Below are 22551 nucleotides of genomic sequence, written 5' to 3'. Positions count from 1 at the left end.
AGATATGGCTTGGCTACTGGGCAAGGGACAACATTTCTAGAGAGTAGGACGCCATATATGGGCCATGCAGTGTTAAGTCTCTTTATGACTCTTTATAGAAAATTTATGGCAGTCCTTTGGCACATCATTTGGCACTAATGGATCATCGGATGACACTCCATTGAACTATGGAACTGTGCTGGTGTAACAAGGATAAGATAACACATTTGGGCGTATTATGGCAGACTTGGGGCATATTGCGTGATTTTGGCACATGACAAAATGTCTTTATACTTTGTAGGCATAATATAGCACTGAATACCTAATGGTCATATCAAGGCACCTCTCTGATCCTCACTCACAAACTCAGTTATTCTCTAACTGATTGACACTCTAGTTTCACTATGGTCAACACACTTACCCATACATTCAGCTGCTCTTCTAATATCTCACTACCTCACTCACTTGCCTTTCCAACCACTGACTCTCATGTCAACAACATTCACTCTCTAAATCAACCACTCAGGTAACCACGGCCTTACTTATCCACTGTGCTTGCCATTTATCCACAAGTTGCTAACAGAGGATCTTGAGCCAGGGCATGTAAATTTTGTATGCACATCACATCTGAGATTCCATCTAACCCTTTTGATGTGTTAACATCATCACTGATCTCCCTGTTGATGTCACTGCTAATGTAATCTGTTTTTCTGGGCGGTTTCATCCTACCATTGAACCATTTGCACACTTCAATCGGATCACAATGGAATTATGTGACATCTGAATGCGGCAGCTACGGTTTGTTTCACACTAAGAATTTAATTGCATGTACGTAACATTTAGGATGTGATGTGTAAAATGTATACTATGGAGTTTGTGGTGAAAGACTGGATTTTCTGAATTCTGTTTGTAATGGTGGCACTATGAAAATGGATGAAATTGAAGTCAATGATGGTGCATAAAGGAGCTCAGTCTATTATTACTTATAGCCTTGTATTTTCTGAAGTTACATACTACTTTGTTGTGTACCAGTGACTTTGTTAAAAGACAATATTTTCCTAACACTTTCAAAAGGTTTATTACTGTGTACCTAATACATAATACATGCTACAAAATGCTGCAACAGCATTTTATTAGGACTGCGCAAACCTATGTGCGTCAGAGCTTTAGATTAATGCGTCTTCATTGGCTACATTGATCATTTTACAACAGGAAGCTTTAAATTAAAAATCAATTGCCCTAAATAAGGAATTTTCAAAGAAAGTGCATTCTTTCCACATAATGCAGCATCATCTGTTTTATATAGTGACACCAAATCATAGCTGTACAATCCCAATCCTCAAACCAGGAGCCCTTCATTACATAACAACACCAGCAAATAATTAGTGTTGTAGAATGTTTATCGCAGGCTATCCTTAATATCAAAAATTGGTAGTGTAAGCACTACAGGAAGGAGAGAAGGGACTGCATTTTTCCTGGAATGACATTAATTTGATATATTGCTCATTTTCTATTTCTTCAAGAATGTGCTAAGCACAAACAGAGTACAAATAATAGGCTGGCTGCCTTGAATCTGGACCAAGGAATCTTAAACAAGTATGATTTGTGAATCCACAAATTAACCTCTGCAGATTCCTCATTTGGCCCAAAATGCACATCTGCATTCTGTAAAAGAAAATATTGTTAAAACCCTGAAGTGCAAAATTGCATGAACATCAAGAACACATCCTCCTCTGTACTCCAGGCCATACAGAGCAGACCCTTCCCGCCTTTTTCATTCCTGTCCACTCTGATTGCTTTGCAGACCAGCCCTTATCGGTTAAGACTCTCAGTTTACTGAATGCTTTGGGCCTCATTTAAGAGGTCCCTTGCGCCACGAGAGCTCCACTGGCACAGTGTGCTGGCCCAAATTTACAAGGCCATGAAAACCGATTCTGCGCGGCTTTTCATGTACTTGTAAATATGGTCCCCTTTCACGCAGTATTGTGCATTAAATGGGCATTCCATGGGTGTTGCTGTGGGGGTTCCCATACAACATTCATGGAACCTGACGCATTCTCAGATTTCCAAGGTTTTGTAAACATGGGAATGCGTCAGATTCCTACTCCTCCCCAGAGAGGCATAAGGGAGGTGCAACGAGGAGAAATACCTTTATTTCTCCTTGTTTTTCCTTTTCAATGCGTCCAGTATTTTCAGCACACTTAGAAAGAGGACAACACCTCTCATGATTATTTTTGTGCAGAAAGGTATCACTTTCTGCACAAAAACAATCCCCCCTACAATGCAGACACCCTTGAACCATGGCGCAAGGCCTGCCTGCGTTGGAGCATGGCAGCCCATTGTGCGTCAGCACAGGGGAAAAGGACAGGAATGTGCCCTACCTTGTAGATACAGCGCATTCCTGCCCTTTTCTTTTGATGCAGAGCAGCGCAGCAGGAAGGCTTGCTGCACTGCTGTGCGTCAAAATATTGTAAATGAGGCCCATGGCTGTTCGTCCCGGAACATAGATTGCTTTCAGCTAGGCAAACTGTAGTGAACGGCCTGTAGTTCTGGCTCAGCATTCGGCCAGTCAGTCCACAAGCCTCATCTATCATTGGGAAATAAAGTTCACTTTGGTCGTTCGGCTTATGTTTAATTTTTACCACAAATCGTTTTGTTTAAGTCTGCACAGTCGTGAAGTATGGCAGGGCTTCCACACAGCCTAAATTAGACCAGCATAAGTAGAAATTTCAGGCCTACAAGAAACTGACTCTGCGTGGCACTGCAATCCATTTGACTGCGCCGCACTGAGTCACTTTCAAAGCACAGGGATGTAACATATTTACAATAATATGTTGCATTCTTGTACTTTCCCCTGCACTGGCACACAATTGGATGTCATGCGCCAAAGCAGGCACCCTTGCATCATGGTGCAAGGGTGTCTGCATATCAGGGGAGATTGTTTTTGTATCGGAAGAGACACCTTCCTGCACAAAAACAATCACAAGAGTTGATTTCCTCTTTTTATGTGTCCTGCAGAATGCAGGGCGCATAGAAAGAGGAAAAAACGAGGAGGAATTAAAACATTTCTTTTTATTGCGCCTACCTACGCCTCCCCTGTGAAGGCGCAGCAATCGGACGCATTCCCAGGTTTATGAAAGGTTGTAAATCTGGGCATGCGGCAGAAACCATGGGTGTTGGGTGGGAACACCCACAGCAAAACCCATGGCACGCCCCTTTCACACAAAATGCTGCATGAAATGGAGCCGTATTTACAAAGACACGAAAAGCCACACAGGGTGGCTTTATGTGTCCCTTTAAATATGGGGGCAGCAGAGAGCACCGCTAGTGCATCACAAAAGTTGATGCTATGGCTTCGCAAGTGGCTTGTAAATATGCGCATGAGCTTGAGCAGTACGCAAGCCTCAGTGTGCAAACCAAAGACAACATTATGCAAAGGTTTTAGGTTTAACAAATCAAGATAAACTAAAGAAATAGTGTACTTAAATGCCCCCACCAAATTATATCGAAATAATGCAAATTGCATGTTGGAAAAAGTAAGAAAGATTAATAAGAGAATCTAAGCTTATGTGAAAGTGAAAATGAATAGCCTGGACACCCATCCAGAACATGTTTATAAGTGTTCATCAGAGAGTTAAAAGGGACTTAGGCACTCATTATTGCCTGGCCTGGCAGTGCATGCAGCTCAGTACAAACTAGGATTAGTACCATGTGAGCACTACCCTCCACTCTTAAGAACAAATATTGATCACAAAAGTTCCAGAGGGACCATCGTGTAAACTTATGCAAAGAGGAGACCTGGGAGGACCTGCCAGGCCAGGTCCTCCCAGGACCAGAAGCAAGCCTCCTGGGACCAGTTTTGGGGAATCACCCCTTATCAGCCAGGATAGCTCGACTCTGGTGGCATGGAAAGCACATGAACCACGTCTGGGAAAATGTCTTTGAATTTAAAAGAATTGTTGTCCCTCCGAAATCTTCAGGGAGATCAAATATCATGGCTGCATACAGGCAAGGCTCCTTACGTCATTTTTCTCTTGCTCCAAAAGTCTAGAGATATACCCAACAAGGATGACTCAAGCAAGGGCACTGACATTCTGAAATACAGGTCCCCTCAGTTTGAGCTGGCATGTTAGGATTTCAACATATTTCGGAAGTTAGAGATACCTCAGAAATATGAAATGCCCGATTATACCTAATAAGGAAGCTGCCGGATGGGATTGACTTTGTGGTTGACCACGATATGCAGCTTTTTTGTTTTTCAGAAGTTCCAAGAGAGTCAAGACGCGTTTAATGGGCATGGTTTTGATTGGGTTTGAAAAAGGAAGAAAAAAGTAAAGCTAGTCCTATCTAAATACATATCTTCAGGACCTCTTTAGGACATGTTTACAAAGGGTCTGTCCCCTGGAACAAGGCCAATAAAGATCACCCAGCAATTCATTAGCTAAATGGGATACATTCTAGTACCCCCATATTTCCTTTGTTGTGCAGCCTTCTAAAATTTCAAGCAATACTAAATTAATCCGTCATCAGGACCTATCAGCTTGAAGCAAAATGTTTTTCCGTCTCAACTCACAGACGTCTGTTCAGTATTCTTAGTGCTTTCAGTCAATTGTAAATCCTCCAAGGGTCACTACCACACTTTATTCACATGACCATATCAAAGAAAGCAGCTTCCAGGAGATCTGTTCCTCGAGCAACCAAAGCAGACTGACTTCACCATATTTATGTTTCACGGTCCTTAGAAGCAAAATCACAAACTCACCTTTCCTAGTTTTGGACCAATCATTTGGAGCAGACACATAAACCAAAGATGGGGTAGGTATTATAGCGGTTCTCTACAGGGAGATAAGATTTGTTCACAGGGCTTAATTTGTAAAATATTAAGTGCCAGGGCTCTGACCAGAAGGCCACCGCAGCTTGCACCACACATTGCCCTTGTCATCGCTGCCAAAACAACTACTAACCATCTCTCTCGCATGTAAATGAGACAGTTCAGATCCAGTTCCGGGTCCCCAAAGCTAAAGGGATGCCTTGGGAGGCAGGTATTAGCAATTTTTTTATGTATATTGTTTTCCTAAACAACTGTTATACTGCTTATCTCTAAATCACATGACTGCTCATCTCTAAATCAAATGAGCAGCGCCACCATGTGGCAGACTGCCCTCAGTGTGGTATTGACAATTAGGTGCCGGTGCTCAGCACCGGAAAGCTCCAGCTCAGATTAAGCACTGTGTTCACAGTCAGAGTCATTTATTCTCCATTGCCAACTCATGATCTGGTTAAACATTAAAGAGCAGAGGATTTTAAAGCCACACCACTGAAAGGCAAAATCCATCCTTTTGTACAACAGTTGCCTTGCTTTAGTCTCCAATAGTTCCTAGATTATGATACATTATAATAGTTACTGTCTCAGGAGATTGTTTTATTGTCCTAAAGGAACAAAATCCTCTAAAGTCCCCTTACAGATGAGAAATTCTAACATGGTGGATATTCCAAACGGTGAAGCAGACCTGTTGCCAATGTCTGAAAAATCACCCCATGCCACAAACAGAAATTAAATCAGTCCTTTAAGAAGGTAAAAACATTACTCATCTTCCTATGGAACTAACTGGTTAGAACTAATATATAGCACTGTAGTCATATTGGGAGATAATGCTACTTTGGTGAAAATAAACTATTACGGCAAACTAATTCTTCACAAGAGAAGTCTCTGAACATTCAGACTAACAAAGACCACATCAGGCACATTAGTAGAAGCTAATTCATTCACATCCTGACATGGAAAAGCAGTCAACCCTGTAAACCATTTCTGTCTCGGACAAAAGACTTTTTTTTAACTCATTTGGTTCAACAACTATTTCAGAGCTGTCTTCTGAATGGTGTGTTTTAAGCAGAGCTCCCTGTGTGCTAAGTTAGTGTGTGTTATATTTGAGAACACATCACTGTTTCAAGCTGCAGTGTGTCACTTTATGTCACATATACATACTTCTGGATTGTGGCACATATTTCAGACAAACCACTATCTCACTGCCATTGTTTATGGTACTTGTTGGTCCCATTAGGCTTTTTAAGTTCATCATGGACTTTAGGATATCAGCTATCTTGCAGACCTTCTTGGGATATGCGAAAGGTGCAATGTCTGCATGCATTGCCAAAAGGCATGTGTCTGACAATGTTATTAAAACAGCGATATTGCAGCAAAGTGCTGAGGGCAATTTTATTTTCTCTCTTTATTGATCCTATAGACTCAGCAACAAAGACAGAACATTCATGTAGAAATCATATCAACATTCTAGAACATGCAATAACCCTGGAACTAGCAGCCATCTTCCTTATTTAGTTTCTGTTCATGGACTGATAGGTACAAACCTTATAGCACAGTGCAGTGATTGTGTTGGATGTTGAGGATGTTCGAGTGTGTCTCTAGATTAGGATATAAGTGTGGAAAGAGGAGCGGATGTCTAGATAAATATCCTGACACCTTAAAAGAGAATTGACAGTACTTTTAAAAATATGTTTACTATTAGGAAGAGTATGGTAAGATATGCTATTTTTAAATATCTTTTAGCATTAGGCACATGTTTTAGCATGTCAGCTTGTTAAGGCACACAGCTTGAAACAGGGATTTGGTTAGCTTAGGTTAATCTGAGCAGTACCCATCAGTCAGTCAGTGGTTTTGAAGCTGATATGCAGGCATGTACTGTGCATGTGTGAAAACAATGGACCAGTTGTGTGTGAAGAGCAGGCAAGCGTATGCCTACAGGTGACTCTGAACGCTCAGGGTGGGGAAGCCGAGCAAGGCGAGGAAGCTAAGCATGGGTCAGTGACGGGAGGGTTAAAGTGTTTGGTCTCCAGTGAGCTCCCATATGCCTAGGCATTCCTAAGTGCGAGGCAGCCATTGTGGACAGTTGGGATGTAGCAAATTGTTTGCACGGAATAGGAGAATGTTCATATTTTGGGGTGCAGAGATTGGAGATCCTGTCAGAAGACACAACCATTAGTCAGCTGTTTAGTGGTGAAGACTTGACTATATGACAGTTTCTTCAGGTAGTGGTTGTAAACAATAGAAATTGGGGCTGACTTTTAGTGAGGGACAGTAGGAGATTATGTAGGTTGGGAAGTATGATTGCGCCAGGTAAGGTGAAGTGGATGAACAACTATTGCTTCATGATGATGTAGCCGTTAAAGTGATGGCTGTCTAATTAGGCAAACAAGTGCATGATTATGTGGACACATTTATTTCACCATTGAGGATTTTTTTAGGTAAAATCAGTAGGAGAGGACACCATGGAAATCTTCAGGATGAGAGATATTTGTCAGATGAGGATTCAGAAGTGCAATTGGCTGAGATGACAGGAGAAGGCAAAAAACGACTCAGAAGAGCAGCAAACATATCGAAAGTCGATGTTGGATCAACAAAAGAAAAATCCACAACAGGTTCAAAAGTGAAAGATATTAAACCAACAAAAAAAAAATAGAGAAACACTGACGAAGACCTTAAGGATTTGAGTGAGCTGGTTCATCATCCATTATATCCACAGTGGACACCAGCTCAGCATGCTGCAGAAGGTCAAGGTTCTGGATTCAGAGTGAAATGTCTTAAGAGGTTATGTAAAAATTAAAGGTTTAAAAGAAGAAGACTAACCTAACCAAGAAAGGTGTCTGCAACTCCACAATTGGATACAAAGGTGTTGATATCCCTGAATAGGTCTGGCAAAGACTATAGAAAGGGTTTGGATAGGGGTTTAGAGAGTTGCCAGGGCAGATTGTTGAATGTATTTGGCCAGTATTCTTGAGATGTCAGAACAAGCATATCTAAATAGAACATGTCATGGTTGAGGAATTACACCCATAGGTGCAGAGGGTGGATTGGCTGTTGGGCAACACTAATGAAGCCATTAGCGTGGTGAGGAGGAAGAGTCAGTGTACTGATAAAAACGGATCCAAAATTAGTGCAATGTGCCAGTAATAGGGGTAGTGCGTCAACACATATCATGTTGTTTGGAAAGAAATGTATTAAGAGATATCAATGTAAGTGTGCACTTTTAATTATCTCTAGAAGGCACAGAGATATTAGGAGGTTATTTAATGTGAAGTTTGTTAACCTGGCTTGGAGAAGGTAGGGTTGATTTCCTAGACTAAGCCAAAGTATTTATGCTTGGATACAAACCTTATGGGAATCACTAATGAAACCAAGGACACTTTCCACAAAGAAATAAAGCCTAAAGTGCAAGAGGGGAGAGTTGAACCACAGCAGTGACAAGTATGCTTAGAAAGAGAACAGGGCCAGATATATTAAGGTCTTACATTGCCCTTGCGTGATTCAAGTCGTCACAAGGGAACGCAAATCCTTTTCTGGTATTCACAAAGCCATGTAAATCCACTTTGTAGGTCTTTGTGTGGTTTAGTAAATACAAAGTAACGCAACACAGAGCATAGCACTGCCTTGCATTACTTTAAGTAAGAGAGGAGTTCCATGGTTGAAGCATGGGCATCCCCATGCACCCACTCATTGATATGGATGTAATCTCAGATTTACTAAGGCCAGTAAACATGGGATTGAGTCAAAGTGGTCATCTCCCAGACCCAGGCATAATGAGAAGAAAAACCTTTATTTTTTCCTCGTTACTTCCTTTTTCTACGTAGAAAATTGAAAGTGCCTGTAAGGATTGTTGTGTTGGAAGGTACCCCTTCTTGGACAAAAAACAATCTGCTCATAACTCAGGCACTCCTGCAGCATAGTGCATGGGTGCACTTGAGGGTACTAGCATTGGCGCAAGTACCCTCAAGTGCACCAGCACAAGGAGCGTGCAGGAGTGCACCATATCTTAGTAGATGTGGTGGATTTCTACTCTCTCTGTTTCACACACCGCAGCAACTTTGCTTGCTGCAATGTGTTGCGTGAAATGTTAGTAAATATACCCCCATATGTCTATACCTATAAAACTGAGTGGCAGACTTGAACGTTTGCCGAATCTTAGAGAGAGATAAGCTTAGAAGGTTAAGAAATTATGAGGTTATCATATAAGATTATAGCCTTATAGCCCGCCGTAGCGGGCTATACCGGCTATTAAAGGCCCGCTGCAGCGTTAAAGGCCCGAGCCGAAGGCGAGGGACTTTAACAAAGCAGCGGGACTTTAATTGCCGGTATAGCCCTGCTACGAAGGGCTATAAGGCTATTAGAACATTCTGCCACTAGAGGGCAGAATGTTCTAACAAATAAAGTCTTCAGGGAGCGCGAGGGGATTGAAATCCCCTCCGGCTCCCTGAAGCCTTTGTTCACAGCCAGAGATGTGAACAAAGACACATTGGAATGTTGGAGCTCCGGGCTTATACCAGCCATTATGAGCCCGGAGCACTCCATTGTTTTCAATGGAGCTTCCAACATTCCAATGTTCTAATATATAGTCAACAGTGCAATAAAAGGAACTAAGGTCTAATAATGAATTCATTGGATGTTATGTTGAGTTGGTGGGTCAAGTGGTTCAGGCATTCTTGAAGTAAAGGAGAATGGAGCAGGTTGAAGTGCTTACAAAACATATTTTAAGCATATTTTGGCAGAAAAAGACAACTGTATGAGATCAGTGATGCATATGAGGGAACTTAGGGGCATATTATCAAGGACCACGTTAAAATTATTGCCGGTTCAGCGGCAGAAAACTGCAGCTAAAGCGGCGATAATGGGCTTGATAATATGCCGCAGAGAATTCCCATAAAATCCCAGGTTCTGGTGTGAACCTGGGCTTCTATGGGAATTCACAAAGGCATATTATCAAGCCCATTATCGCCGCTTTAGCGGTGGTTTCCTGCCTCTAAAGCGGCGATAATGTTATCGCCGTTCCTTGATAATATGGCCCTTAAAGATTGGTTAGTTTAACAGCATTTCAAGATGGAGAAAAAGAGAGGCAATTGTTGGTACAAGAAAATAGCTACCTAATCAGAAGCCAACTTGAATAGTTGAGGTGCAAGATGCACAGAGGTGTATACTGGAGGGAAATGGTCGATGACAGAAAAGAGGCTACATACTGTTTGGAGCCAGTAGCTGGATCTTTTACAGTGAAGAGTTTAGCAAAGGATCAGGTGAAATGTTGCATTATGTTACAGAGGAATAATATTTTCTGCGGTAAGGGTGGTGATATAAATTGGGAACCCCTCATTCAATAGGTTTGGCAGAGATAGCCACAGAATCTTCACATTATTGCCAGGACAGGGGGATTTTGCTGACGTGTAGCACATTCCAAGAATTAGTAATGTTTTGGGTGATTGGAATTCAAGGAATTTCTACAATTCAAGCAAATGGATGTTGAACAGAGGAATTTTCCAGAGGTTCCAGGAGACGTGTGGAAAAATTGATTTATTTATAAACCAGTTGAATGCTTATATTCCAGCATTTTAGAGTTGGAGACTGAGTTTGAAGGCTGAGGAGGGAGGGCATATTTGCCCAAATCTAGTGCGAAGCCCTATTCAGTTCCACCATTTGCAATTGTCCCTTGTTTTTTTTCTGAAAGTTAGGGGAGAGAGCGGAGTTAGGGATGGTGACTTCTTTCTGGGGGTCTCAGTCATGGTTTTCTATGATGATATTGATAGAGGAGCTGGTTCTGTTGCCAGTGTTTTCTGCATTTCGGACAAACATGCAAGGGGAGTACCGTTGCATTGTGCTGTAATATGATATACAGGTGATGGTGTAGAGGATTTGAGGAGAGTGTTTCAAGTGCTTAGACTATCAGGGGAGGCTTTGAAACTCATCAGAGGTTCTTGAGCACATGAAACAGCAAAGGCCCTTAGGTTGACACTAAATGGGTTTGCTGGTATTTTGTAAGGAATTTGGATCCTCTTTTGGCATCTATAGTGCATGTGATGAATTTCCTCACAAAGCAATTTCATGGAGACCTATCTACCAGTACGGTTAATTTGTACACATCTCCAATTTCTGTGGGCCAAAGTTTAGAATGCATTGGCCACGATTGGTCAGGAGTGTGAGGTTGGAGGTGCCACCAGTAGTTAAGCATTATTCTGATGAATAAAGGTATTTTGTTGTTACAAACTTGAAGAGACAATGTGGCACTTGCTTTGCATAGTTTGTCAATGAAGTTGGCTATCCTGTTGTGCTTGATCTCATATAGGACAGTATCAAACATAAAAGCCTTGGTAGTTAAGGAAAGGTGTTCTCAATCAAAAGGAGTATGTTTCTATTTGAGGAAGAGGGCAAATGCTATGTCCCCAAGTATGTTTTATCCTTACCTTAGGGGCTACAATTGGTTGTGTGAGGTGAAATGTTTTGAAACGTTTGAGCGGAGGACAAGTGGTTTACAAAGATTTATTTTAAGAGGCTACATCGACCAGTTTAATCCCAACTCTAGCAGGATGGTGAAAGGAGGCTCTATAGGAAGCCACAGTGGATGTCTCAGTGTTTGACACTATGACCTCAAAGGATTTTACAGTAGGGGGATGATGAAATGATAATGTAAGATCTGATGACCGTTTTATGGTTTCAACCTTTAAGAGGTTTTACTTTAAGTCAATGTGGTAAATGTTATGGTAAAGCGTTAACCATGCATAATATTTGCCTCTGTGCCTTGTGAGAAAAGGCAGATACTCTATAGCCTGGTGGATGGAAAATCTGGATTTTATTAAAGACACAGAGGCTAATACTTTCTCTCCAATGATTTTACCCACCCTATAATGCAATTTCTTTCTTTATTTCCTTGACAGGTTAAGTTTTAGTGAGTATGGAGATTTTGTTTTAACTCTTTAGCTCAGGAAAAAGGAGGGAATGAGAAGTGGAAAAACGATGGTTGAAGATTGTTTCCGATTTCAGCTTTGTCTGGTTTATTCAAAATATTCACAGGAGGAAAAGAAAGAAGCTGCCAGTCAGTTCTAGAGTTTTATGCATGTTCTAGAATACTGGAATAATTTCCAAAAGACTGTTTGGACGTTGCTGTTTTTGTGAACAATGAAGAACTTCAGCATCACATTACAATTAATGTATTTCACAAAATCATGATTTTCCTTGCACCAGGCTCTGCTTAGGATCTGGAAAATCTGTAGTATCCCAAACAGACTCATTTTGACACTCCACAGATTTTTCAGTATTCCACAAATGAAATCTAGTATTCATATTCTTCTATCTACTGTTTTTAGTCTGCTATTTACTTACCAGCCTGACACTCAATCTGATGGTTCATAGAATTCTTGGATTGCTTAAATGTCGAACCAGGGCAAATGCTATTTAAAAGATACGTTTACTACATGCATCATTCTTACTTGATATACTGCCAAGATGATCAGATTTGGTTGAGTTGTGATATTCCACAATATTTCTTAAATTTGTTTTACAGTTTGTTTCCCAACCATGAAGGCCATACCAACAGGTCTTTTGTTGCCAACCTTAACTGAGCGTTGATTATTCTGAAGTGGAACTGTATCTGTTCTATTCCAATGAATTCTCACAATTCTGTTCAGCCAGTAGAAATCCGGTTTAGTTCCACATGGAAGTGGAAATATGCATCCTTTATGAGGCACAAAAGTACCCTTGGATGTATGTAGGCATCCTTGCATGAATCTTAGTTTTACCAGGTGATGGAACATGCCAAAACAAAGTATTTCTATGCATGTTTTCCACCTGATGAAAGCAGATGTAAAATATGTTTGAAAAGGGCACAAAATCAGGACCAGCACTCAGTGATGGACCTGCTATTTCTGTGTGTGTCGGGTTAAACACGCAGCGGGCTCAGAAACTGGTGATGGCGGGTAAATGGTGTGGAGAAAATGGTTGGAATCAGTTGCTCTAGGCCTAGTAGTCTGATCCCCAGCTACCGCCCAATATGTAGTAGTGCCCTGGATAGTAAATTCTACTGTACCTGTGGAAAATATGCAAGTATCTGTATCAATCTCTAAAAATGTTACCCTCATGTCATCGAATAGCTCAAGTGTAGATGGTCACACACTATTCCTTTATTGGTTTTGCCTTTATTGTTTTTAATATAAATCTTAAAAGGGGCTAACATCCTGCTCCCTTTCTGTACTGGCTTTTTCTTTGTTCATGTACTTGCCATGTATGTTTCCTCCATTTCTATTGGCTGTAGCATATTTCCCTGCATTTACAAATGTTTGTTACTTGTCTGCTTCTCTAATCAGTTTCCCGTAGTCGAAAAACTGTTAACATCAACTTTGCTGGAACTATTTTTTTACTCCTTCTGCCCTTCCGTCCAGCACATTTATATAGTGTAACTTATCACCCCAAGAGATTAAATGATTTGCCCAGAATCACAGGATATTGCGCTATTAAGTCTCAAACCAGGATCCCAGCTCTCGAGTCATCCACCTATAAAATAATATATGTTATTAATTTGCCTCTCTGCCCATTCTGTCTACCAGGCTCGGCACAATCAATCCTGCAGACAAGGACTTGTAATACCACTCTACAGGGAAGCGTCCAAATATCATTTTTGTCTTGATGAATATGAAATATTTCTAAATAAACATATTTAATCTGAATACAATCTTGCCTAAGGGAGGGACAAAGCAAGGTCTAACACCAGCTACTAAAACAAACTTGCTGTTTTCTTTCTCCCTCATTCATTTTTTATAAAAACAGCTTATTATTCATAACATAGGTGAAACCGATGCATTACCAATGCTTGCTAAATTTAGCCTTTCTTTGACTTTTAATATTAAAGTTTAGAAAAATGCTTCATCAAGTCTTAATACAATAATAGTCACTAATGGGCAACATTGAGACGTTGATTTAATTTCAGCTGGGATTTCACACACTAAATCTGTTTAAGGCCGTAAACTTTTGGGTAGAGCCAAAAATGCCCGAGTTATGCACAAAAGGATACCAGTCAGGAGTAGATGGTTTTACTACTGTACAATTTCATACCACAAAGCAGTAGGGAGCCCACATGTGTGGCTGCGAGTGGGAGGTTCACAACGTGGTTTGCTTTAGCTATTTGTCAATGCCAACCATAATTGTGAGTTTCTTGGCATTTACAAACTCCTTTCCAACCTCTTCCCATCCTGGTAACTTTGAGTAATTTACTTCTCCAAAGAGCATGAGTAACCCCCCTTGCGAGATGGAAAGGAAGAAGTAACTCTGTGGGGCTGTAGAAATGCAGAGTTATAGCCTGTCAATAACTCTCCAGTGAGGAAACAGCAGATCGGCGGTGGACCTGCGTGTGGAAACGGCCATTGGTGATTCTTTGGAGTAAGTCTGACTACAAGACCACGTTCCCACAAAGGTCCCGTGTTCAGAGCAGTACTTGTGAACTCTTAAAAAGGATTCCTCTCGGAAATTACCGGAGAGCGAGAAAATTGGAAATTTCCGTCTTTTTTAAGTGAGGTAAAATACCTGTGTAGGGGTGAAGACCAAAAAAAACTAGGGATCCATACTCTGACGAATGCCAGAGTGACCTGGCTGGGCATGCAGCACTGGCAGAAACATGTTGGTATCGGCAGTAGGGATATAGAGGCCTTCACCTCACCTGAATATCCCACCTTTCAGGTTTTAATCCTACCAAGGGGTTACATGAATAAAGGGAGACTGTTGTTTCCCCTTTTGGTAGTTTTCATTTTATTTATCTGCACTATTTGGTCCCTTTTTGTGTTTTTTTGTGTGTTTTGTTCCTTCACGTTTTTCTACCCTCACCACTATTGTTTATACATACAAAAAAATCGCACTCCATCCAGTGTGTTGGTCTGCGCCTGGACGTCTGATGCATGAAGCATGACACTGCAAAGTGTGTGAGGGAGGTATTAAGACAAGTAATGTCTTTCCTGTCCCCTTGTGGCCCCCTTTGTTTTACTTTATAGTCTTCCCATTGGAGGGTTAGTGAAGGACACTACTTCCTCGTCCTTCTAACGGGTTAAGCAGTTTGTTGATTGTAGCACTTCTGTGTTTAGTGAGTTATCAGGAAAAAGCAGATGTCACATGACATTCCAAGCAGCATGTATGTAAATGTGTGCCCGTCAGAAGACAAACCTTTACATCCATGCGTAGTAGTATGTCTGTAAATATACAATTTTATTTTATGACAGGACTCTCAAAAAATCACCACATTCACAGCCTACAGCTGTTTATCATACGTCATTCAATGCAAAGCGGCACATGTTAAGAAAATGCACTGCACAACACCAGGCTCCCACCAGAGACACAAAGAAGCGCCTAAGAATCACATGTTTAAAAATAATAATTCACATTTTGACATTTTAAAGAGTATCTTTGAAAATTTACAAATTCGCTAGACACATTTAGTGGTAGAAGAATATTTTCTGTATTTTGTTTCTATTTACATCCACCGTACTACATAGCACGGGAATGCATACACAGTTGTAAGAACGTAACATTTACACATATAGAACATATTTTGCACACTTTTTAATTTTACAGGCAGGGGATAAAGATAATTATCCCTTTATGTTGGTAAAAAAAAATGTGCTTACCTTTGCCCTGTGCTAAGTTCCTGTTATATCCTACAGGACTAAAGTACTCAAATATAAACACAGCCATGGCGGACACAATGAGAAGCATCACAAACATCATCACCCAGACAGAAGCACTAAAAGGTTCTGCAGCAGAACGGAGACAGAAAAGAAACAAAAACACAGGTCATTAACCAGTCACAGCACAACGACAATTCTAATAGTTAGTGCAAGGATAACTGTCAGCAGTGAAATGTTGAGAAACTGCATGTCATCAAAATGGTACAAGCCAGTAAGATACTTCAACCACATCCTTGGGCCATGGAGGAAAAAGTCTGACTCCCCATAGATTACAAGCAATCAGGAGATGCTACATTATATACTGGTTCCAGTGCATGCAAACCACCTAATTTGGGATAAACCAATTAATCAGTTTGATCATTTCTGTACACTTAACCAGCAATATATTGGAGTGCAGCCAAAATACTGAGTATTGAATATCAACTTGCAACAATATCTAGGTTAGCACAGATTACCACTCTTACAGCCAGCTGTACAAAGGCATTTTGCGGTCACAAGCCATGTGAGTTGCAAAATTGCGAGGTGTGCGACTGCACGATGGCTTTATACAACGTAGTTTATGATGTACTATTGGACATTGTCGAATAGCGTATCAGAAAAGCTTTTCCAACTTGAAAAATGGATTTACCAACCCATTCATAATCACAATTAGGTAGCGGCTTGAAGGAGGAGGCCCTATCTAATTGTGTTTCGGAGTGGTGTACATCAATGGGTTGCCACCACAGTCGTCGTGAGAAACTACTAAGAAAGTGGCTGACTCCTCAAAGGAGGTGGCAACTGATTAACAAAGATGACCCAGAAGGGACCACTGCCATGCTTCTTTAAAAGCAGCAATGGTACCACAGGCTACTTTAAAAAATATGTTTCCTGCTTTGGGATTTCAAATCCATTGATGGCAGTCTGCATAATGTGAGAGTCAGCCATACTTGTGTTTGAAGCCAAACACAGACTGCTGCAAAAGTGAGATGCCCAATTAAAATGTATTAGGGAGGTCTGCCTAATGACGAGGATTATTATGATGAGGAATAGGGATTTGTTGAGTAAACGGCTACTCAAATGAGTGTCCCGGTGCTGTATGGTGTGTAAGGGAAAGGAAAGAAAAGAGTATAGGCTACTCAGCAAAAAGCCAGGTTTTGAGCTTTTTCCTAAGAGATCCTTTATTTTCTGTTTAGCGAAGTTCTAAGGGGAGTTTGTTCCAGTGCACCGGCCCCAGACAGGAGAAGGACCACCCTCCAGCTTTAGCAAAATGGACCATAGGAACCATGGCCAGGAAGTAATTTGCGGAATGCAGGTTTCACTGCAGGTTACAGTGGGAAATCCTGGAGGACAAGTAGCCAGGCCCAGACAGATGACGCGCTCTATGCATCAAGAGAAGAATTTTAAATAGATAAATAAATTAATATTCTGTGACCCTCTGTGACTGAAGATTTTTCAATATGGCCCATTAGTGCAGAGGTTACATTGCAAAATTAAAGACTTGTTGCACAAAACAGGTGCACAATTTGCAACCACTTTTTGTGACCAGTTTGTTTGTCTTTCTGGTAAACTCCACATTCATATACCTTGATGAAATACATATATTTGACATAGGTGGATGTGAAATGAAGAATAGTAAATTTGCACTTAGCTCTAAATAATTTAAATAATTTGCTTGATGATTCGTTGCTTGTCAATAGCAGGCACTCGATATTGTTGCAGATTGATACCTCGTCATTTTATATTGCGACATACAACCTGATATTAGTCAAACAATTCTTTAGTTAAACATTACAGTATAAGCCTGTACATATCAACATTTTGATGATTGAGTTGTAGAATGTTACTGGCCATAATACAGACTCTTCTTTTAGCATTCCAAGTCTTTTAAAAAAAATCATATGTTCACATTGTTTTCTCAATAATTTGCTAACTCAAAATAGTAAAACACATACCAAACCATATATAACAGGATAACAAGGTTGATTGAATGTGGCAAAGTTATAGGTAAAAATGATATCTACAATATGAGTATGCAAGTTTTTTAAAACATTTTTCTGCTCTGGACTTCAGATGGCAGTAATTGTGAATATCACAAATTGATTCTCAAATGTTGCCCAGCCCCCTATTCTTGCAACGCCATCTGCTGGAATTTCATATTTGTGCATAATAGAAAAGGGGCATATTAACATAAATTCTCGGATACATATGTGAATGTATATAATTGATTCATTATATCTCTTATTCGTATAACATTGAGCCTCATTAATTTCTGTTTCGAGGTTTTCCAAATTTCCTTATCTGATGTTCTTTTACCCATTTCTCGTTTATTTGCTTGAATTTGTGCCTTCTAAATTAAACGCTCTTATGCAGTTTACACTAAGTTATTTTACCGATTTTGCATACTTCTGGGTCTAAATTTAATAGTAAATATTAGGACATTTTATTTAAAAAAACATTTAGACACACTCATAGGAGTCAGTGTGCAGAACAACTTGTGGCATACGTGCTTTTGAGTGAAAATGACTGTTGAAGATGTATTTGTAGGTTGATGCTGATTAGAAATTAATAACTGAAGTACAATGTTATCATGGAGGCATTTTTTCTATATCTCTTTTTTTAATTTTATGATTGCCTTCATTTGATTTATTTATGGTGGTTTCTGTCACACCAGCAAGATTTCTTTGAAACTGTGATCTCAGTTTGATACCTAATATCATCTTCGTTTAATGTAACCTCATACTTTGCTATGCTCTTTCTGTACCCCTTCATGCTGATTCGTCTTTGTATTCTTCGACCATTGTTACAATGCTTTCGCTGGAATTATCAGGGTACTCAAAGAAACTAGGTGAAGGCATGTATCACTTCACAGAGTTACATTTCAACTAGCTAATATTTTTGCGGCTTACTTTAACACTACTATGGGTGCATTTAAAACACTGAGGTAGGCAATCCAGTTTTGAGTTGAATGGACCAGAATTACACATTTCTAAAGTGCACAGCTACTCGCAAAGAGTGTCCCGGCGCTTTTGTGATATGACAAGCAGTAAGTATCCATGTTGTCCCGCTAGAGTCCCAGGAGACACATCAGCATCAAAACAGAGAATTTGAGAATTCATGCATCCTCCATTTGCCAAAGTAATCTTGTGTGGTGCAATTGAGCAAGGATTTAATCATTTTAATGTAGCCAAGTGGCAACTATACAGAAAATCATGCTAGGTTTGAATATTAGCACACCATGCAAATCTGTTTACAACCCCCGTCCAATAGTAACATCTTTTGATATTTGTTTATGCGTGATTAACAAATTTGAGACCTGTGGTGAATGCAAATTATAATATTTTCTACACACAATACAAGACCATGAACATGCAGACCAATTACACAATGATGCAGCAGATGTTAGTACAGTCTTTGAAGATGAAGGTGCTAGGCATGATCTCAGACAGCAGTAAGCAAAGTTTCAATCCAATATCCAGTCACAAATCCTGACTGACCCAGGGGAAGGATGCAGTTATCTTTAAGAAAGAGGTGAAGTTGTGAAACATCTGCTGTTGACAGTATTTTGGTTGGCCTGGGGAACTGATCAATAGTACATTAGTTTGTCAGTATAGTGGGATCGAGTGAATATTTTACAGAGAGGTCAACTTTGAGATCTTATGGAAAACGTATACCTAAAATGTGAACACAATATTTAGCCAAGTTGCCTGCTAAATCCTTAGTCGACAGTGAAGGATTATAGTTGTCAAACCATAGGTCAAAGAATGGGGCTTGCCAAGATTTTAAGCAATTGAGACAATATCACAAGACTGAAATGTGTGAGTGAGGTTTACTGAGAGATATCCAGTGGTGGCTCCTCCCCAAGGCGGGGGAGCATTGCCCCACTGCTCAAAAAGAAAAAGAAAATGATAATAATGTATCGTTATTATCATTGTATTTTTCCTATGGAAGTCAGTGGCTCGCGGGTGGGGCTGGGCAGCGCAGGGGGAGGAGTGGTTTGCACTCCCTAAGTGCACATGACTGCTTGACCTTTCCAAGCGGGCTGGCCATGCTGTCATGCGCACTTTGCATCTTCACCACCAGGCTGCATTACACAGCCTGGTTAGGAACATGCAAAACCTCCCTTTACCCGTCTGAGCACCAAACCACGGCGCTCACACCAATCACAACGCAGCATTGTGATTAATTCAGGAGAGCCTGTGTGCCTGGGTGCTTCCTGCCGGCTGGGACTGGAGACCGGAAGATGAGGAGAAGATGAGGCCATCCGTCCATTTCAGGTAAGTCCTTTTTATTTTTTCCATTTCCCTCCCCCGGCCCTACCACCCTCGTCCGGTAATAGCCGCTACTGGGAATTCTAGCCTAGTCAGTGTTGATATCATTGTATTCCATATACATTTGGGTACCAAGAAATGTTATCGTGAATAACAAGTGCAGATTAGCACTAAACTTGTGGGAAGCAGTAAATTATGGTTTAGAAAGGGGTAGTAAAGTATTAAATCCCTCATGAGATTGCCATCTTTGCTGTGGGTGTCCATCAAACTACTAGATACACCAAGTAAAGATATTGCCTTGTAATCACTGATTTGTGTTCTAAGTCTCTCAGTAGCTCAATCATTTCAGGATCTTACAACGTAGACCTATACTTTTTTGTTGCATTTTTTCACAGATCTCCGAATGCTTGTTAGTGTGACAGCACAAGCACAGTTAGTTGCACATGACCACAGTGATATTCCTCTTAGTACCTTCTCTCTAAAGCACCTTCGAAATGTGACATCTGGCATTGTGATGGGGGCACCTTAAAAAGAAGTGTTCTTTCAACACGCATGGACAAGGCAAGTTGTGCTTATGCTCCTAAACACAATAAATGTCATTTATAGGAAGGAGGTTTGTCTCAGAGTATAATTCTAATATTGTATGGCAGTTGCACACAAAAGGAGAACCTTGTGTGTTTGTTTTTGCCAAGCTAAATACCTATAGTAATTTAGTAACTGCCAGACCCTTTTTCTCCAGGACAACTAGACACATGCCAATGGGGTTTCCCCTAATCCCTCAGTGTTGAGCATAGTGGCAACCAATACCACTTGGTACAACCTGAAAATATTAATGAAACACAGATGCACTTCTGAATGCAGGTTATGTCCCTGGCTAGAAAGGGTATATTCCATGCACAGTACAGCTGAGGATTTGTTGACACCTATAAAACAGATGCACAAATTGGTGGATATGGTGAGTTCACATACATGACAGCCAATATATCTGAACTGACACATGAAAATGTAGTGTGACAGAACTAATCCATCAAATTTTACAGGGATCCCTATCTCCTCGGATTGTCAAGTTACATCACCTGAAGCTCCAGATTTATTATTTAATAAGGAATTTTGTATATTGCTACATGTAGACCACTGCAGGGTGCTAAACGGGTAAGAAAAAAACAAGATAACGTGATGTTCTGAATAGAATAGTTATATTCCTGCCTGATCCAGAGACTAAATCTAGGGGTGGGAAAAATACGTGTGATTTTCTTTTTCATAATTATGCAAAATTGCAGAAAAGAAAAACAAAATTATGAATAATTATGAAAAATGTCAAACTTACATGTTGCGCTGTATTTTAACGTGAAATGAGTCCGCTTTGCACACAAGGATGCATTTAAGCCTAAAGAGAGCGCAAAAATACAAACGCATAGCAAACAATATTTGCTCTCCTCAGGCCTAGATAAATCTAGATTCGGCCCTCCATCCCTTCATAATGACACCTGATCCACATGGAGGGAAGACACAGGATATGAATCGATGTCATTGAATGTTTGGACCGATTGAAAGTTACTTCTACAATAACAAAATAAAAGAGGAGGTAGTAGTGATGTTTAGTGGATTTGATAATGCCCAATCTGATTTTAAAATAAGCCTGCATATCTTGTTTGACTCATGCTGGAATAATGTGTGTCATATGAGTCTAAACCGGTTTTGCAAATGTGTCAGTTTCCCCATTGCTTGAGGAGCTTGTGTTTTACCCCCTGGGACCTGGAAAAACACTGGTCACAGCTCCCAGGTCAAACACTCTTTTAAATATTGGCCGAATATCTACAGAGCACAACAATCAAATGGACCACAGTTCAACTGCTGATGGGACAAAAAAGATGTTACCAGCTCCACTTGTGAATGTACTGATGAATCAGTCTCCTCCTCCACTAAGAAACGTTCCACAGGAAGTGGAGCTGGCGAGATGTGATGAGGACTCCAGACCACTAATCTAAGAAGTCCTGGGAAGGTCATATTTGAGCATGTGTAGTGTTGCGCTCTAGTGGTTAGCGCCAGGGCACGCCGGGAAGGGGGCGTGGTTTAGAGCGCGGCGCGCAGGGGGAAAGAGCGCGAAGGCTGAGGGAGACGGGAGTGTTCCCGGCGCTCGGTTCCCGCGAGTTAAATAAAGAAGATTGTTAACATATAAGAAGGTGTCCAGAATTATTGGTGAACCCAGCAAATACACTAGAACCCTGTGTATTGAGTTAAGAACATCATTACAATGGCGACGAGGTCGGGATGAAACCGGCAAAGAACCCAGGCACCTTGGAAAGGAACCGAGCGTGGCAGAGGCAGCCAGTCATCCTGCACCAGGGACAACAGCCAGGAGTCACCAGCAGCTCGGAAGCGCAGAGTGCGACAGCCACGGCAAACAGGGTGGCCAGAGGCACGAGGAGGCCACAAGCACAGGAGGCCAGACCGGGTAAGGAGACGCAGCACTCCGACAGGCACAAGGCGCACCTAGAGGAAGGGCCATACCTGGGGAGGAGCATCACCGGGCCGCAGAGAAGCCAGCGGCACCGCGGCGCCCGAGCGACTGAGCGGGAGAAGCGACGCCACAGCACGATGGTGCACCGACAGCGACCCAGTGCCCACGGGGGAAGACAGAGACAGACCTGGCGACCCCAGGGCCTTCGCAGAGGGGGCTAGACAGCCTTTCGCCCACGCAAGAGAGCGAACAGAGAGGGAGACGCACGCCAGGGAGTCCACCAGGGGAAGACGACAGGGACAGTACAGCCCACGGCGAGAGGGGCAGGATGTGCGCGCAAACAACGTCGCTCACCAACTTAGT

General features: G+C 41.2%; 1 protein-coding gene across 3 annotated transcripts in view; it reads right to left on the bottom strand.

Moving 5' to 3' along the window:
• Nucleotides 1–22551, bottom strand: part of GRIN2A (glutamate ionotropic receptor NMDA type subunit 2A) — a 1558104-nt gene that overhangs the window by 431787 nt on the left and 1103766 nt on the right. For all 3 annotated transcript variants that reach the window (XM_085628306.1, XM_085628307.1, XM_085628308.1), the window contains one exon: nt 15421–15546. In XM_085628306.1, coding sequence (XP_085484432.1) covers nt 15421–15546 — 126 coding nt within the window. The remainder of the gene's footprint in view (nt 1–15420; nt 15547–22551) is intronic.

The sequence above is a fragment of the Triturus cristatus genome, chromosome 10, assembly GCF_964204655.1.
Source record: "Triturus cristatus chromosome 10, aTriCri1.1, whole genome shotgun sequence".
Classification (NCBI taxonomy): Eukaryota; Metazoa; Chordata; class Amphibia; order Caudata; family Salamandridae; genus Triturus; species Triturus cristatus.
Note: the sequence above shows the minus strand (reverse complement) of the source record. Positions and strands in the feature narration are given on the sequence as shown.